This window comes from Ptychodera flava, chromosome 6, assembly GCF_041260155.1.
Source record: "Ptychodera flava strain L36383 chromosome 6, AS_Pfla_20210202, whole genome shotgun sequence".
NCBI classification, from domain to species: domain Eukaryota; kingdom Metazoa; phylum Hemichordata; class Enteropneusta; family Ptychoderidae; genus Ptychodera; species Ptychodera flava.
Genome location: NC_091933.1, coordinates 12,922,991 through 12,942,477, shown reverse-complemented (window position 1 = coordinate 12,942,477; position 19,487 = coordinate 12,922,991). Strand labels below are relative to the sequence as shown.

General features: G+C 39.3%; 1 protein-coding gene across 1 annotated transcript in view; it reads right to left on the bottom strand.

Annotated features, from left to right (window-relative positions):
• LOC139134875 (uncharacterized) overlaps positions 1-19,487 on the bottom strand; it is a 64,897-nt gene that overhangs the window by 28,620 nt on the left and 16,790 nt on the right. The window contains exons 5-8 of the mRNA XM_070701953.1: positions 18,594-18,748; positions 15,147-15,267; positions 13,962-14,198; positions 12,969-13,250 (exon numbers count right to left, since the gene is read on the bottom strand). Of these exons, the coding sequence (XP_070558054.1) occupies positions 12,969-13,250; positions 13,962-14,198; positions 15,147-15,267; positions 18,594-18,748 (795 nt within the window). The remainder of the gene's footprint in view (positions 1-12,968; positions 13,251-13,961; positions 14,199-15,146; positions 15,268-18,593; positions 18,749-19,487) is intronic.

Below are 19,487 nucleotides of genomic sequence, written 5' to 3'. Positions count from 1 at the left end.
GAACATTCCCCAGCTAAGGTCCTTTTACTATAAGATACTCACGCATGCTCATGGTTCAATCATGATTGTCAGTGGGCTGTGTGAAAAGTCATTATACAACAATTATGTGTCAGTGTTTCAATACAGTGTTTACATAGTGCAGATAAACAGTCACAAGTTAAAGTATGACTTTATTACCATTTAATATCTGAGCATAATGTATGTATGATGAGTTTTATGAATGAACTCATAAAAACTGTTAACATAACCCAACTACACTTCACATTTTTGGGTTGAAATTTAATAGCTTGGAAGTCCCTTCTTTGAATATGGGGTTTCATTTGCTTTAATACTTTGAATTCCACATCCGAGGCCTGATTCTTCTCAAAAGCCAGTTTATACAATTGGAATCAAACAGGACGAAAGAATGATATTTCACAATATGTAACTTATAAGTAAATATGTTCAATAACAACAACTTCAAGCAGAATGTAAGAGTGTATTTTTTCTTTCAACATCTGCAGTTTGATATCTCAAATAAATTGCTATATACCAGTATTACATTATTTCCAATATAGAGTACCCTTACATTTCAGTAACTCACTCGTTTCATGCACTCTTCTGCTTGGGTATTTGTAGATAATTGATTAAGTAACACACACACACACACACACACACACACCACACACACACACACACACCTATATATATATATATATATATATATATATATATATATATATATATATATATATATATATATATATATATATATATATATATATATATATATATATATATATATAATATTCCCGTATATATATATATATATATATTATATATATATATATATATATATATATATATATATATATATATATATATATATATATATATTCCGTATATATATATATATATTATATATATATATATATATATATAATATATATATATATATATAATAACATAGATAAATAAGCAAATTACATATAATAAATTTATATATATGTATATACATATATACATATATATATATATATATATATATATATATATATATATATATATATATATATATATATATTATATATATATATATATATATATATATATATATATATATATATATACATAGCATGATGGTTATGGAAATGATTAAAGGGAAACACAAACATAAGAAATTTTCCAAACACATATTATCAAGAGAAGCCGTAACAATTAGTATTATCAGCATCCATTATCAATGCATTTGTGAAATATCTGTTCTGCTGGCTTTCTCAATTTCTTTACAGTAGAACTGTAGGACTGATCACCGAGACACATGATGCAATCTCTGGTATATGTAATATGTATATGTAATATGTATATGTATATGTATATGTAAAATATGTACAATGCTGGTCATTCTTCTCCTGTGGAATACAGCATTGCCAGAAACACAGATTTATTTCTTTATAGTATAAAACTGTGATTTATATTCAAATTTAATCAACCTTTGATGTGGATTGTTATTTTTAGCTCATATTTGGTTTTATATGTAAATACCAAAAAGAGCTTATATGATGAGTCTGAGTGGCGTCTGTATGTCTGTATATTTGTGGGTATATGCAGATGTATGTCCGTCACACACAAAGGCTCCCATACCGCCAAAGGTACCGTCTCAGTATTTGGTGTACAGGTAGATGTAGGGTTGAGATGTGAATTTGTTCAAATGAACACATCAGTGTCAAAAATGTGCAAATGAGGTAAGAAAAAGGGAAATTCTGCAAATGTTCAGGAGTGGTGGCATGCCAGCATGCTACTCCACTGAGCCTGAGTCATTTCCTGTCATATTTTCTGTTACATATTAACAGACCTGCTCAAACTAAGGGATGGACCATTAGATCTTGGGAGGGGGTGGTCACAATGAGATTGTGAACATTTTTATCAGGTCATATTTGGTTTTATATATAAATACCAAAAAGAGCTTATATGATGAGTCTGAGTGGCGTCTGTATGTCTGTATATTTGTGGGTATGTGCGGATGTATGTCCATCACACACAAAGGCTCCCATACTGCCAAAGCTACCGTCTCAGTATTTGGTGTACAGGTAGATGTAGGGGTTGGAGATGTGAATTTGTTCAAATGAACACATCAGTGTCAAAAATGTGCAAATGAGGTAAGAAAAAGCAAAATCCTGGAACAGGCTTGAAACAGGCTTACTCCTCTGACTTAATTGAGTCATTTCCTGTCATTGTTTATGAACTGTTACATATTAACAGACCTGCTCAAACCATAGACAGTAGAGGGTGGAAGACCGTCAGTAGAGGGGAGGAAGACCGTCTATGGTCAAACTAAGGGGGGCTAGCTGCCTTTCTGCTATGCATATCATGTTGCTAAAGTTGACCTTCAATACCTAAAGTTTCAGACCTTAATTACTTTTGTCATTCTTGTTTTTCTGGTTGTACTGTGCAGAAATCATTGTCATAACATCAACATAGAATTTTCCTGCACTGAACAGATAGAAACAACATTTATTGTTATCTTTGGTACCCATACTGAAATGTACCAATTCTGATCAAATTTGAGCGACACCGTATAATTGCGGTATTTTTTATGTTAAAATAATGTTTGCAAATACAAAAGGCATTATCATTCCTATGATAAATTGTTGGTTAACTTTGCACTGATGAAATGACTTTCTGAGCAAAAATAAATATATAGCTAGTATTACACAAACCAGGGGAGCCTGACATGGAGACCATTTAACCTTTTCCTGCCGAGCGCCCCTGTCCGTTATCCTGCCAAGTCGGTCAAAACCGGCCCCCTTTTCCGTGTCTACAGAAGATAGGCTCTCCTGCACGCTTTCCTGCCAGGCATTTGGCGGGAAAATACCGCATTTTCGGGGTACGATTACCGACCATATACGTGTTAGACTTCAAAATTTTTGCATGCCCGTATAGAGGGCAACCGCTGATGAGGTTGTGTCCAGAAAATGACGAGGTCACGGGCGTTGTTTGCCCCGGGGGACGTGCACTTTTATGCCCTTTTCTAGCTTACTTTCGCGGAAGTAAAGCTCGTTCGCCGGCACGCACGGCCACACCGGGGAAACGTCACCTCTCTCGTGGGTTAGTAGAAGACCCAGGGTTAGTGCTATGGGTGCGGGAGCACCCTCAAACCTGTCCTGTTTCCCCTGGGTTGTGTCACTTGGCCACGTACTTTGAACGACTTGGAAGAGTCGCACATTGCAGTCTGCTTTGACGTAGTGTCAACGACATAGTTCCGCCATTGAAGGAAGGCGTGTACGTAGTTTGGCCAGTTCAGTGAACACTTAGCTCGTTAGTGTTACCGTTTCCTAACACGTTAGTTGTGCAGTTGTTACTAAGGTGCAGTTTTGTACCACCTTAGCTCTGGACAGTGCAACTGCTCTATGCACTAACCCCAACGACAGATGGTTGGTACAACGTCTACGTCGCACGAGCACAGCCTCCGTTGGGCTGTGCCCCTCCCACGTGATACAACGCACGTTCATCCATTACTATAGCGTCCTTACGGATCTGCCAAAAACGAAAGTGGGGGTAAAAACAAAACAAACGAAATATGCGATCCATAGATAGTATTTTATTCGGGAATAATTTACATTATGCCGAACAATAAATCTCGGAGTCTGTCTCGACGTCCGAGTGCATGGTCCGTGTTTCAAAAATTACAATCGGGGTGGCAGATCCGTGTTTCAAAAATTATAATAGGGGAATTGTACAAAATAATCCGTCTAAACAAACAAAACAAAACGAAAATATGCGATCCATAGATAGTATTTTATTCGGGAATAATTTACATTATGCCGAATAATAAATCTCAGAGTCTGTCTCGACGTCCGAGTGCATGGTCCGTGTTACAAAGATTACAATCGGGGGATTGTACAAAATAATCCGTGTTTCAATTTACAATCAGCGGGATCGTAAAGCACAAACAAACGGCACAACCGTGCTCAAATGTGATCATGGTCCGTGTTCAGAATACAGTCAAGCCACTGTTAGGCGAAGCTGTCCCCTGTCCGTTATTTACGTCGGGTTCTCTTGCTGATGGGTGTCGTCGGGGCTGTGTGAGTAGAGGTCTGCACGCCAATGCTCCTCTTACCTCGTAGCATCATGCGATGATGAAAAGCCGCAAAACACTCGCCCTCGTGAAGATGAACCCCGCACAGACTACATCCTTTGGACGTCTCAGACAGTCGTCCGCTCGCAGTGGTCTTACCCTCTCTGCTACATACTTTACAGCATTTCTGCCGCCCCTCCAAACGGCTGACAACGTGCATCGGCTGATTTTGTGGATTGATGTACGAGGCAAGAGAAACAGTGGCCTCGACCTCTCTCACACTGGGCTGCGATCGCCCACAATAACCGCCAATGAGTTGTTTCCCGACACGCAGATGAAACATCTTATGGGTCAGCTTACTATCAGGGTGTACATGCTTGAAGCATATATATGCATTTACCAGGGCAACATCAATCAGGTAACATGCCAGATATGTCCACCATCTGTGGTTCTTGCGCCCAGTGTGAAAGTACTTGCGCTTCTGGTTGGCTCGGTCGACGCCTCCCATGTACCGGCGATAATTATACAGCGACAGAGGCACTTGTCGCCGCTCGTCTCCCTCCCCCACTGGCACGCACTCCAAGGGTGGATAGACCGTATTCAAGATCAGCACCTGAGCGTTACTATCCTGATAAGCAGTGATGTTAAGACGAGAGTCCGTTCTGGTCGTGGCTTTCATATCCCCAACAGACAGAGGAAGGCGCTTCCTCTTACCCGGCGGAATTAATTGAGGGGGCATGGTGCGACGATTACGGCGGTTTGAAACTCCCGACCATGTAGATCCGGTCTCCATCAGCTCTCTAGCAGTAACGACCGTGCTAAACAGGCTATCACAGAATAGGCTGTGATTATATCCACAGAATGGCTGGACCAGCTCCATCGTAATTCTTTTCACCACACCTCGCTCCTGCCGTCTCCCATCAGTCCGATCCCGATATTTCACACCTAGGTACGGTGCAAAGTTAGCTATGTATGCAGTGGTGGAGTCGCACAGCTGCCATATCTTGAAACCGTCTCGATCAGGCTTATGCGGTAATCTCTGCTTAAATTTAGAACGGCCCTTAAATCGCACCATGCCCTCGTCGATGGAGATCTCTCTACCCATCTTATAATTATTTACGCACCGGTCAACTATGGGCTCCATCCATGGATTGATTTTATACAGGGGATCCTCCTGACACCGACGTCGGCGGCGTGCCTCATCAGGATCACGACGTGGATCGTTCTCTGGGTCTGCCAGATGAAAGTATCGCATAAGCTGCTGAAAGCGACTGCGGGTAATCACAGTAGAAATACCCTGGTTTCTCAGAAAGGGATCGCTAGACCAATAATCCTCCACTGATGATTTACGGTCGATACCCATACAGACTAAGACGCCAATGAACGCCTGCACCTCTCGGTAGTCAGCGTTACGCCAGTATTTATCTATTTTCCTAGCGATATGTCGCTGGTGGAATTTGGCGTATTTATTAGTCTCGTCCTTGGCCAATCTGATCAGTGTAGCTGGAATAAACTTAAAAAAGTAATCGAGCTCACGGGCGTGGCTGGGCAAGGTGAAAGTCGGTCCTCTCTCATGGTCAAAATCGGTCTCCTCAAATATATTAGCATCGGTAGTCTCCGACATACGCCAGACAGGAGGTGTGTCGTCCTCCGCCAACACAGCAGCAACGTCATCATCGTCGTCAGAGCTTGCCTCACCTACGTACTGCCTGTCATAAAAGTCATCGTCCTCTGCCGCATCCTCGTCAACCTCCGAGTCGGACTCAGCGGTGATATCACCGTCGTCTGGGCGTCTGGGCCTGAACTCGCCCGTAGCGGCATCAAGGATCATATCTGGCTCAAAATCAGGTGGGCTATCCTGATAACGAACCCTCCGCACTATCTTTTTCGGCGGGGACATCGCAGCACACGAAACTATGGCAGGAGCGGGCTCGGCAGCCTCTGCTGATGACGAGGACTCAAGCTCTTTCGCACTGGGCACAGGAACCTCTCCTGACGCAGGATGAGGGCTCATAGTAGCAACAGGTGGTGTCTCTCCCGGAGCAGCCGGGGGAGAACCAATGGCATCAGCCGTCTCATTACTCACTGTCTCACTAGCAGCAGCAGACGTAGTCTGTGCAGGTGAAGTATCTCCACAAGAGCAGATGTAGTCTCTGCAGGTGAAGTAGTCTCTCCCGGAGCAGCCGGGTGAGAACCACTGGCAACCGGTGACCCGTCATCATCCTCATCGGCAGAACGATCGTCTTACGTTTACGCTTACCACTGGGTTTTTCAGCCGGAGATGGCTTCGCCTTACGGGAGCGTTTCTTGCCCGACTTCTTAGAACGTTTACTAGGGACATCACAACGATCGCTACCACTACCGCCCGGAGACTCTGCATCTTTGAGCTTCAGTCGTCTGCTCGCCTTCAGAAAACTTTTGCGGTCCGTCAAGCTCATGTCTGGAACAGTGTCGACAGACTAGCAGGTCCCTCCCTTTTAAAGCCACAGGGAAACAAAGCCCTGGACATGATTGGACGCAGGGGTGTTAATATATGCAACCACCTGTTATTATAATGGACCTACGGCAATCAGTCCACCAACCGGCGCTGACATTCCTACCCGTCATGTAAATTGCCTGTCCGCACCATTTGATATGCTAATAATACTCATTTGCGATGCAAATCCCTCGAGCACTTAGCATAACATAGTCAATGTCATTAGCATCTCAACTTGACATTCCGTCCAGCTGGGTACGTGGCATGCGCACCTGCCACCCAAGGACGTTGGCCCAAGCCCATGTTTAGTACGGGTGGGAAACCCGTATCTTTAACCTCATGTCCCTTCTAAGTACGCCTGCGCAGGGCGTATTGTCATCCAAGTCGGTGACAAGCCAACCCGACAGATTGCCCATTAAGCAGTAATGGACTGGCCGTCTCGTTCTTGTACGGCAACGAACAGTGCTTCAGCGGCTGTTTAGGTCATAACCGTCGCCTGCCGAGCGGCTTACCCAACTAAGGCGGTCAAAGATGAAGGATGCCAAAATTGTCAACGGCTGTCTCGGCCTCGTCCGTTGGGCAAACATGGCTCCTTCAAATAACGTGGCCAGCACGTCTACGTCATCAGCGGTGATGACGACCCGTCATTGACGCCCGAGTGCGTAAAACTCGGAATATACCGACAGGTACCTCTACCTGAGTCGGTCATACTACGGTATAAACCAAACACAGGTCTGCCAACTCCCGTTAGACTCGGCCGTTAGCCGAACTTCACAGGGACAACATAGGCGTAACAAGTCGGTGAACAACGGTTCACGCACCTAACCGCAGCCGCCAAGTCGGTGAACAATGGTATCAAATTTTGAGGCCATGTTCCTGAATGGCAAGGCTGAGGCGGTGTGTTTCGTTGCACGGCTTGAACGTCTAGAGCCAAGTGCAGCCGACAACGTCCGACATCTGAGTGGGTAGTCTTTTCGAGAAGGTAACAAGTCGGTTAAAAGCGGTGGTTACCCTTCACAAATGTCGCTCAAGTCCGTTCGGATCAGTTCCATGTCAGGGACTAATCAAGCCGAGTCCGTCAAATCCGTCCGCACTTCCCGTCAATCAGGACCAAGTCCGTGATTTTCGTCTCGCACCATTGGCAAAAAATTGCACCGCCAGCTGAGGCGGTCTTAGGCGGTTGCCTTCGAGAAAGCCGAGTCCGTCAAATCCGTCCGCACTTCCCGTCAATCAGGACCAAGTCCGTGATTTTCGTCTCGCACCATTGGCAAAAAATTGCACCGCCAGCTGAGGCGGTCTTAGGCGGTTGCCTTACAGATTAGCGTTGCCGAGACGGTCAATTTCGGCCGCAATCTATGTAGTGCCTCAGAGCCAAGTTAGCCCAAACTCCGCTAGAATACGTCAACGTGCTAACCTGCCAAGTACGCTACTCGTCCCCAAAAAAAAAAACAGTCCCCCACCGGGGTGGGGGACTGGCTGGGTAGCTTCCGCACCTTTCCCTGTCGTTGGACTCTCTGTGAACCCATTTCGAGAGCAAACGCCGTTCCTCGCCCAAAACCTGTCCTCGAACGACCCCTAGCGCGAGCAAGGGTTTGCTACACGTAGTTCCGTCGACTAGGCAGGAAAGGGGGTACCAAAAAGTAGCCCGATTTCCACCGCCTTGGCAGGATAACGGCCGTGGCTGCTCAGATTCTAGCTACACCGAATTTCAAGCGGATTTTCACCGACTTGGCAGGAAAAGGGTTAAATTGGAACATGTTTATAGAGTATACATACATGAAAAAACAAAACCTTTGAAACTCAACAGTCCTCGATCTTATTATAGACAAGTTAATCATAAAGAGCAACTTAATTAGTATCACACACACCTCAACTTCAAAACTGTGCATTTATTACCATGGGAAACTTAGTTCACCGTTTCACGTATGAAATTAACTTGAGCTTATATATGACCACACGAACTGGCAGTAGTAAAGTTCAATAAATGAAGCTGGCAGCAAAATGATAACATATATTTTTCTCTCACCCAGTAAAATAGTCAGTTACCATATCATTTATACAGAAAATCTTCCAAATAACATGCTCTAACACGGACCTACATTAATCCTCTGCTGTACACTAGCCTAAGCCATGCATGGAATGCACTTAAAGCTGTCAGCACCTATCATAGTGCTCTGGGTAGAATACAATTGATCAATATGTGAGGGACAATATAAATGCAGTCAATTATAAACTGGAGGGCAAAACATAAACTTACAGCAAAAATGCTCATATCAGTCTAAACTTTAAACAATTTCCTTTAGTGCTGGGATCATAGCAGCCTATTTTTTCTTTTCAAAATTGTTTTTTTCATCAGCAAAAGACAGAATTGCCTGATTTTCATTATCAATATTCCAACAGGAAATTTGATGAACTCCAAATGGATAATTTGATCATAATCTTACAAATATCCAATACATCACATACATGTATGCAGGGTAGGCATGCTATGTCAGTACTGATCTGCAGCCAGGTTCTAACACTTAAGGGAAATAATACTTTCCCTCATGTAACTATTTTAAAAGTCATTCTTTTCTAAAATTATCAAAACTTTGGCTTCAACATATAATAGTGTTCTGTTTCTCTGACCCTCAAAACAAATTTAATGGCATTTTATCATTACATGCACCATAGAAAGAATCCGATTCCCTGTAAAGCAGTGCATATGTACTTGTTCTCATACAACATACGCAATATTGTGCATGTTTTGATGATTGCATATACTGATACTTGATTAATAATTTGTTAGTTTTGTAACTCTTACAAAGTGGCAGGTACTGGTATGCCCTAAACTGATGTAATCGAAACAACCATTTTACAATTTAGCAGTTTGCCAAAAATGACGATAGAATTGAATGTACAACATATGATATGTTGATTTCCAATGTATTGTGGCACTTACAGCCATGCATGTGAGTTTACTCCACTCAGAGATACATGTACGTGTAGTGATAGCCAAAATTGAAGCTGGCCTCCCCTAGAAAATTGGTGATGTAAAAATGGTAACATTGCTCAGGCTTAGATATAAAATACACCCACCAAAAAAACAGTGTACAAACTGGAAATACACTACATGCAGGATACTGAGGTTCTAGGTTAGTGTGACCTTGCTGCTGGTATTTATATAATTGCCTGAAGATTATTACTAATTGTTGATTATTTATGATGGTCTTCAATTATCTCACACATAATTATTAAACATTTATTGCTTTGTAATTGTCTGCATTAATGAATACAAAGTATAGAAATTAGGGGCACACATTCTACCTAGAAAAGCTCTTGCACTGTGCAAGTTTGAAGTTGTACTGTAATCCATAGATAATAGCACTGGTCATGTGTACATGTACAGCACTTGAGAGTTAATGTACTACAAGCAGACTGCAAGTGCACATGAAAGAATCTGGAGAGATCTGTGTATACTTGATGCAATCCTTTTGTGCTGCAGATAAATAATCAATCATTTTCAAATAAAGAGAGAGACACAGTATGTCGTTTTACAAAAGACTTGTCAAGTGTTATTTTCACATACACTGTGTATACTGTATTCTTAAACAGCAATTTCCATTCAGACTGGATTATATTCTTGTGCACGATGATTCAGTCTGACATATAAATGGATTGTTCTTACTGTGTATTGACATTATCATTGTACAGCCAGATCACCCCTATTGCCTGAATGGTGTGTTCTCATGCATATCAATTGCACTTATCATAGTAACCCTGGGAAAAAAGGACTCACGCTGGGGCAGTCACACTTTGCACACAACTGTCATTAGCAATTGTAGAAAGCTGGTCCCTTTGAAGAAATGGTTGGTTCTGCTTGAGCAGAATAATTAAATTGTGAAGTGTTCAATATACAGAGGAAAATTTTAAGTATGGCAGACCTTTAAACTATGAAATCAGCAATTATTTAATCTAATGCTCTCTCTCTCAGTCTCTCTGCAAATGCTGGTGTTTGTTTTCTATCTTTTACAGCTTTAAATATGTCCATGTGCCTGCATTATAAGCTAAAATGATTAAAATATCTCATTATACAAATACTGCACCTCTGTTACTTGGGTTTTTAAACACAGCTTTTTACCAAATTTGATGATATCAAATGATTGACCATAAGTTTGCAATGTACATTACTAATAATATTACCTTAAGTTAATTAAATTACTACAAATTACACCGGAATGAACGGGTGATAGAATTATTTGCTCCACAAATGTATGAGTCATTAGTAATGAGTTTAGTCACATGCATCCCTCGGGGTGCGCAAGTTATGGAAAGTGAGTGACAATGGCTCATTGAATTATCAATGGAAAAGGACAATCATTCAGTGGCTGCTGTTCCCTAGCATGACTCTTTTAAGTTAATCTGACTTTAGGCAGCAAGAGAAAACCCCTGGTGAAGAATGGTTCCTTCGGAAAAAGGTCCACTTTTCATGTACTTTATATCTATAGATATCAACCTACATGTTGTGGTGTACATGTACAGAACTCATATAACTGCACACACAAGTATGAAAAATGCTTTTGACTAGCAGGCTAATACTGAGCTGTAGTAAACAATTGCAGTATCTACAATTGTACAAGAGAGTCAAGATCTTGAACAAAGGCAGAGCTTTTGCTGATAAACAATATCATTTTTTGGATAATGTGAGGTAAACGAATTCCTAAATTAAATCTAAATGTCTTTCATCGATTTGAAATATATAAAATGAATAGTAAGTTGTCTATATATATAACTGTATAGAGCCACTGGATTATGCTACCAGGCTTACATCATATGGAAAATGATAGGGTTAATATCAACTTGTAAAATTACTCTTACAATCTACACAATTTAAAGTTCAATTTAGAACTGAGGTGTGTGTGTGTGTGTGTGTGTGTGTGTGTGTGTGTGTATATATATATATATATATATATATATATATATATATATATATCAATGTGGTTCAAAGACTGCATTATCAAAATCACTGGTCTGATTTAGTTTTCAAAGTTGATTTTGACCTCAAGTGTTACAACTTTCAAGGACAATGGGTTAACAATTTGAATTAAAGTCAGAGTGTTTTGAATGAGCTATCCTGACAATTAAGACATTCTACAGTGTACAATAGACTCCTATTACAAGTATGAGTACCAAGTTATGGTACAGTGCTGCTATCAAATTGCAAAAATATTATTTGATTATGGGATTTTGTTTATGAATGAATAAAAAAGGCTATAGCTTTTGACTGCATGGTCATGAGAAAGAGTTCACTGTTGAGTATTACCATGAAACACTCAGATAATCATCAGTAAATATATAATTTATCACTGATTACATAACATACTGTCACACTTAGTCATTTTACTGCAATTTGCACAATAATTTCATTAAATGATAACAGTGTAAGATTGAATTATTTCAAAATTACTATAATAGTATAATTTTGCATTAGAATCAAATCAAACCAAATCTTCAAGCTTAGTGTCTATAAGCTGTTCATTCCCTTACGTAGTAACACCTTCATCTATTAGCAAAAAAAGCAACCATCTAAAATACTATTTCTTCAAAATGTGGTACAAATATCTATACAATTATGCATATTGCACACAAAAAATAAAAAATGGAAGATAGCAAAGAATGCCTGACAACTATGTAAAACACTCTTAACATACACCAACTGCATTTAGAAGAGCACCCTCTATGGCGATTTCTATAAATCTTTCCCCTTGTCATCTATCTTTGTATCAAAATAGGCATGCCAATGCCATGCATCTCCCAATAAACAAATTCCAGCCAGTTTTACTATTATTCACGCAAAATAAAATATATCTAGTACATTTTAAAAGAGAAAGAATGAGTGACTGGCACAACACTGACAATACAGTAATTTTTATGTATTGCTATATGCCACCAACTTAAAAGTATAAAAGTATTGACATACAATTACATTAAAATGTAGTAGTTTCTTGCTCTCCAAAAATCATATTGCAATGTCTGCTGTTAATTTTATCAACCAAGCCTGTCTGTGTGTAATATATCAAATGTTATCATAGTTTACAATAAATCTTGAATATAGAATTCATTTGTCAACAATAACACTGAATGTTGTACACAATGTGTTATTTTAGGCTAAATATTTAATATCACAAGACACATTTGCACTATGGAAGAAGAACACAATGGTATTACTCTCTATTTCTAGAACAAAAGTACAAAATATCATTATCATAAAGTTCCAGCTCCTGTTTCTTTTACTGTCATATCCAAATTACCCTTGTGTGAGTTCAATGGTGTTGGGTTGACTTTGAACATCACATACAGATGGATGACAGATCAAAAAGTTCAGTAGGCTTATAACTTTATGAAAATATTGATAAATTAGTGTGGGCATCAGTACACAATTTGAGAAATACAAACCTGCCATAGCAATGGTAGAAGACATGGTCTGATCAGGCCCTGTGAAGGAATCTCTTCAAGTGCTCTGACTAAATCGCTGGGATGTGGCTTTCTGGTGACGGAGTCCTTGGGCCAAAACCTGGAAGATTCAAACTGGAAAGCTTTCTGGTCATCATCCACATGAACACTGCATAACGTTCCTACCAGTGCTTCTGGAAAGAGACAAACTGCCGTAGTCCTGTTGTTGTCATCATTGTCGGGCCTGAACAGTGGTTTAGGAAATTCAAATTTTAGAATTCCTCCCTGAAAAATAATGAAAAAAATTTAAATATAGTCATGTTAATATGTTAGTTATGGAGTCAACCATTACAAAAATGGTAAGTTGACCACGTTTCCCCATGATGTAATTTTCTTTGCCATAGTTGTCACTTCAAACTTTATACATTGCATTTTTGCATATTTGTATGACCTGACATTTTTTCCAACAAGTACAGTTATGGTTTCACTCAAGGTAATTAGTCTCTTGAAAGTGGAAAACTAAACTTTTGCTCAAAATTTTCTCAATTAAACCTTTAAACCATTCTCTTACAAAATCAAGAATAAAATCTCGGGTCACCATGCAAAGTTTCGTGGTAGGGAAACAAATTACCTGACATTTATACCGATTTTTGAAATTCAAAATGGCTACCATCTCTGTGTTGACTCTATGGGGTAAAATAAAAAAAAATTCTATTTTTGAAGAACTACGAGGGTAAGTTTTCTCCTCCAAGGACTTTAAAATGAGCCCTCACAAGTGGTAGATCAGAAAAAAATTATAAAAATTTGAGAGTCTATCTTTCAATGAGGCACATTTTGCCTTAAGGAGATAAATTGATGATAGGTTTTTTCATGCAACAGAACCCAAGTAATTACAGCAAATTACTAAAGAAAAACTTACAGCGATATTTCAAGCACCTTCGAGCTAGCTTTTAATAGATATGGCAAAATACCAAAATATCAATGGTTGACACTTACAGTTTGTTGAAGAAATCTCATCTCTGGATCCAGCAATTCATCCTTCTCTAGACTACCATTCTTCAACATCAAATCTACGCACTGTTGCCATGACAACAATACTACTCCATCTTTACGAAGTTCTAAAATATCATTGAAAACATCTGTTGTTGGCACTTGGAATGAGCTTGTAAGATGCGGGAACTTCTCAGTGTCCAATGCCTGCAGGAGTATTTCTGTACGAACATCATCCAGGCCCTGGTAACAATGATAGCAATGGCAAAGGATTTCAGCAATCACAAATAAATTAATTACAATATGGTTTCTGTGTTTATTTTTTATTAAACATCAAGATTCACAGACCTGAATATTCTGCTAAAAACAATGTTTACAGTCGAGGCACATGAATAAGATATATTTATCATTCTCTGCTCTATGGATGTTAAGCGAAAACCAGGTTAGGTTGACTTAATTGGTAGAGTTTGAATGAAATTAAAATCACATCAAGTCAGTGGGTTTCTAAGCATATATCATAAATACATTTACACAGAATACAACTTTTGAATAAATAGGCTGTTTATTACATTTAGTCAGAGAATATTAAATATGAAGAATATACTTTGGTACAAAAAACAAGACCTTTAAATACAGCCTATGATGTAGAATTATATACCTTAATAATATTTTTGCATTAAACATTCTATAAACGTATGAATCTGTATCATGGATTTTATCATTTCTTAATACTGCATATCATGCTTCACATGTTTCGTAAGACCTCTTTGCATGGTTTATTAATGTTAATATAGACAGAGTTTCCTACATATATATATATATACATATATATATATATATATATATATATTTTTATATATATATATATATATATATATATATATATATATATATACACACGAGACCTCTTTGCATGGTTTATTAATGTTAATATAGACAGATATATATATATATATATATATATATATATATATATATATATATATATATATATATATATATATATATATATATATATATATATATATACACACGCACACACATTTACATTGCATCAAGTAAAAATTGTAACGGCTAAGTCTCTTCAGTTGCTATATGTATTTCAAAACGTGAGTTGAGAGCAGAAGATTGAACTTTTTCACAAAGTCTCAGAGTCAGAGTGAAGTACACAGTTTTAAGTGTCTGACTTACCTGTGCTGTACAGCAGCTGACTGGGATGACATGATCTGATATACAAGGCCTATTTTCAAGCAAACACTGCAACTTTAATAATATTACGTTGATCCTGCTTTCTTTGAGTGATCCAAGGTGCCTGTTAAATAAGAAAGAGGAAAATCAAAAGACTGCAGGAAAAGAGGAAAGCGATATCAATAAAATATGTGCGGCTAAGTTGATAGGTACATATTAGGTATATATGATTTATATATCATTATTTCACTGTAAGAAGCCAGTTCACAAAGCTAAACACTACTTTTCTCCTTAATACTGAAAAGTTATTAACATTATTTACAACAAACAGAGATGAAGCACTGGCATTTCGTGGCAACCCAAGCAGCATACATAACGCATTATGACCTGACGTGTACCGTATGTTATGAACGGAAGACATATTAAAGTTACACCATAATTGACACACTCTAGTCATTGTTGTTTGGAAACAAACATTTTTAGCAGACATCAGTTTAAAAACAAATCGGCTGCAGATGGCTAGACGATAAAAATCATTGGAAAGTTGAAAAAAAAAATTGCCACCTCATCAATCTCCCGCAGATCAAATGGCCCACCCCTTATTCACATTTGCTCCAACTGGGAACTGGGAGCCAGCTACTTATTCACATTTACTCGAACTGGGAACTGGGAGCCAGCTCCTTATTTGCAACTTAACTGCTCGAACTGGGAGGCAGCTCCTTCTTCGTATTTGCTCAAACTGGGAACTGTGAGCCAGCTCCTTATTTGCAATTGCTCCTTATTTGCAATTGGGCACTGGGAACTGGGAGCTATTACTCCAACTGGGAACTGGGAACTGGGAGCTACCTTCACTTGCTGCGAATCCGTAGCCTCTGCCACTCGGGTAGCTTGGTTCATTGGAGTGGTAGGCAGAACAACGTCAGGAGTGCAGGGCTCGTTTTCGCAGCAACACCTTCACACACCAGCTCCTTTATATTCGCCTATATACTCGAACTGGGCACTGGGATTCAGTGGGAACTGGGAGCTAACTTCACACACCTTAGTAATCTAAGAATCAAAAATACATAATGTTGTATTCTAAACTGTTGGGTCAGCCTCATTCAAACTTCATTGGAACACGAGGTACAATATCGGGTATCTCTCGTCACAGTGTAGGAGGTAAATTATTGGAGAAACCATGTGCACATACTGTGACATATATCGATAATAATGCCTTACTCTTACTCACAGGCGTACGGAATGTTTCCTAGATCGTCGTCGGATGGGAAGTGACTGACACTGTACTGTGAGGCCTAAGGCCGAACCTCGTACTGTATAAGAATTCTTATACAGTACGAGGTTCGGCCTTCGGCCTCACAGTACAGTGTAAGTCACTTCCCATCCGACGACGATCTAGGAAACATTCCGTACGCCTGTGCTCTTACTGTACGATTATCAAATATTTTGAGACGATCCTCCCGCACGCACTTGTCGTCCGCTCTGTCTGCCTCGCGCTCAGCACACGGGCGTTTCTAAATGTCTAAACGACCAAAACGACCAAAACGGAGCAAAAACTACCCAAAACGATCCAAACATCATTTTACAAGTGGTATAGCCACAAACTGATGACGTCAAAATCGCCGTACACAAAAACAGACGCCCCGAAATTGCGGCACTGAGTAACTAATAAGGTTAAAATGATATGAATTTGCACTTTCTTCAAATCACTGTCATAATACCCGACTGCTTAGTGTGGGGCCAGGAAATTGGGTTAGCTGAGCAGATTGTCGGAACGGAGCGAGCGTAAGCGAAACCACAGTCCCCTGTGGTCTATTCAGCTCTGGGACTATGCGTCCCATAGACGTGTCTACATATGCCTGAGAAAAAGACTCAGGCATATGTACACACGTCATTGGGGCGCATAGTCCCAGAGCTGAGCTGAATAGACCACAGGGGACTGTGGCGAAACTTTTCAATTGCTTTAATGCGGGAGCAAGTGTATAGCGAATAGCGATGGACCCCTTAACTTGGTGTATCTGGGTGTATCTTCGCTCGGTATAAAATGTACGGAAATAAGTTCTATAAGTTTGAAGTTCAAGTTTGAAATTAAACCACAGAGTCATGCCCGATATTTTTATTCTCGTTATGTGGTATAATGGACCATGATAGCGATATAACGGTATTTGACCGGTAGCCTTTGCTTTGTTAGGGATGGAACATTAGATGTTTGGAGGGGTGGTAAAAAAAAACAGGGAAAAATTGAAAGCAAAAAGTTCAGACTTCTTCAGACAAGTTTGCAAAATAAAAATTATAAAATCAGGACGCAAAAAGTTGTAAATCTGACAGTTTACTTAGAAAAAATAATTAGCACATCATGACCCACTTGGAAGAATTCAAAAATATATAATTGTAAAAAAATATTCACATCTGATTGTGACCACCCCCACCTCCCAAGATCTGATGGTCCGTCCCTAAAGAGAATTCTATTGAAAGGTCATTGAAATGTGCACAGGACTGAGATTGTCTGATATCGCTTCTCGGTAATCGAACGCATGCAGACCAGGAATGGTTCACTTATAAAACGAAGACTACCAAGCACCGATCGTCCTAAATTCGATTTCATAAACTTCATTTCTATTCATAATTTGAACTTACATGCATTTAACATTAAGCCTACAGCACACATTTGATCTGTCAAGTTGACAGGTAATTTGACAATGTACAATTGATGTATCAAACGCAATCTCTAGATTCTGTTGGCCCTATGTTGTGTACTGCGTCACAGATTGCAATTGCGCCGATCACTATTAAAAAGCCGTGTAAATGTATACAGTATACAGATTCAGGGCCGATTATGCCGGACGATGCCCACTGGCTTCAAACTCATTGTATTTGACATTGCCCTTTTCATTCGTTTTCTACATCTACAAATTAACTGACATTGCCAAAACTACAGCAATAATGTAACCCCTCCCGGCCCATCCATAATGGACGAAAGCAAACTTTGCACTCCATAATGTACTCGGCTTCGCCTCGTACATAATGTCGCGCAAACTTTGCTTTCGTCCAATATGGGCCGGAGGGAGGGATGGGGGCTTTATGTAAAGTTTCAGACACTTTGAGATACAGAAACAGATACTAGCTGTGTGCAAAATAATTCTCTTCCTTTTGAGTCGTGACTCGGAAAAAAGCGTATCCAAATGATTGATTCCTATATGCCACTACGTTATCTCTATAATAATGTTTACTTTAAGTTTGTCCATACACTTAATCAAAATCTTAAAGCCTCTCAAGTCGTGACAGTTGAATCTGAAACATCAGTTGCAATTATTCAGAGAGCCATATCACAACGTTTCTGATTACAAAGAGTGAAATACAACAATACATGTCACTGATGCATTTACAAATTATGATTTATAACGTCGATGTTACACACGCAAACAGTGTAATTGTTTTTATAGGTATACTTACTGGAGTCTAGAAATTTCTGTTTTGATATCACTGATCTGCTTGTCTTCATTTTCTCTAATGGATTTCAAAATGCCATTACAGACACTTGCTCTTTTCACATCAGGCTGCAGTTTATCTAGTCGAGTCCCAACAATTAGTATCTTGCTACCAGGCGCCTTAAACGGAAAAGAGGAATAATGCATGCTATTTTGTCTTATGTACAAAGTCACACACCTAAAATAGTGAAAGATGAATGCATAAGCAAGATGAAATCGGTCTTATCAATGGAGAGAAATTGCTTCAAAATTAGCTTGAAATGTCACATTTATGAGATTCTGCATCATGGAAGCTTTTAAGACATGCATGATACTATTTAAATTACTCTTTTAAGAAGTTATAAACAATTCTACTTTGAGCTTATTTATCTAAGGACATTTTACTTTAACCTTTAATAGTGTACATCTTCAATGGGTTTGAAAAAGTGTAACCACTAACACAACTCTTTGAGATCTTGTGATCTGTTTTTGCGTTGAATTTGAAAGACGGCCAGGTCATATTTTCATCAATCATGCATTGAAACAGCAATTATTTCACTTGTGTTTGTGATACACAACGTATTTTACATCATTATTTTATGATAATATAAATGGGTGATAATGGAAATGCTATATACAGACTGGCAAACAAGAAAGGCTAGAGTATCAATTTTTCATTAATTTCAGTCAACGCCATAATACCATGCATGCACCAAATGAACGCAAGCAATAAAATCAATCCGTCGCCCGTGATGAAATGAGTATGTGCAGCCCATAAAGCTTTCTGCATGCATTAGATATGCAGCTACATCATCGCCTTTGACACAATATTTCCTTCACACCCGTTTGGTTCCCAGGCTTCTCCAATCGTTAATTGCCA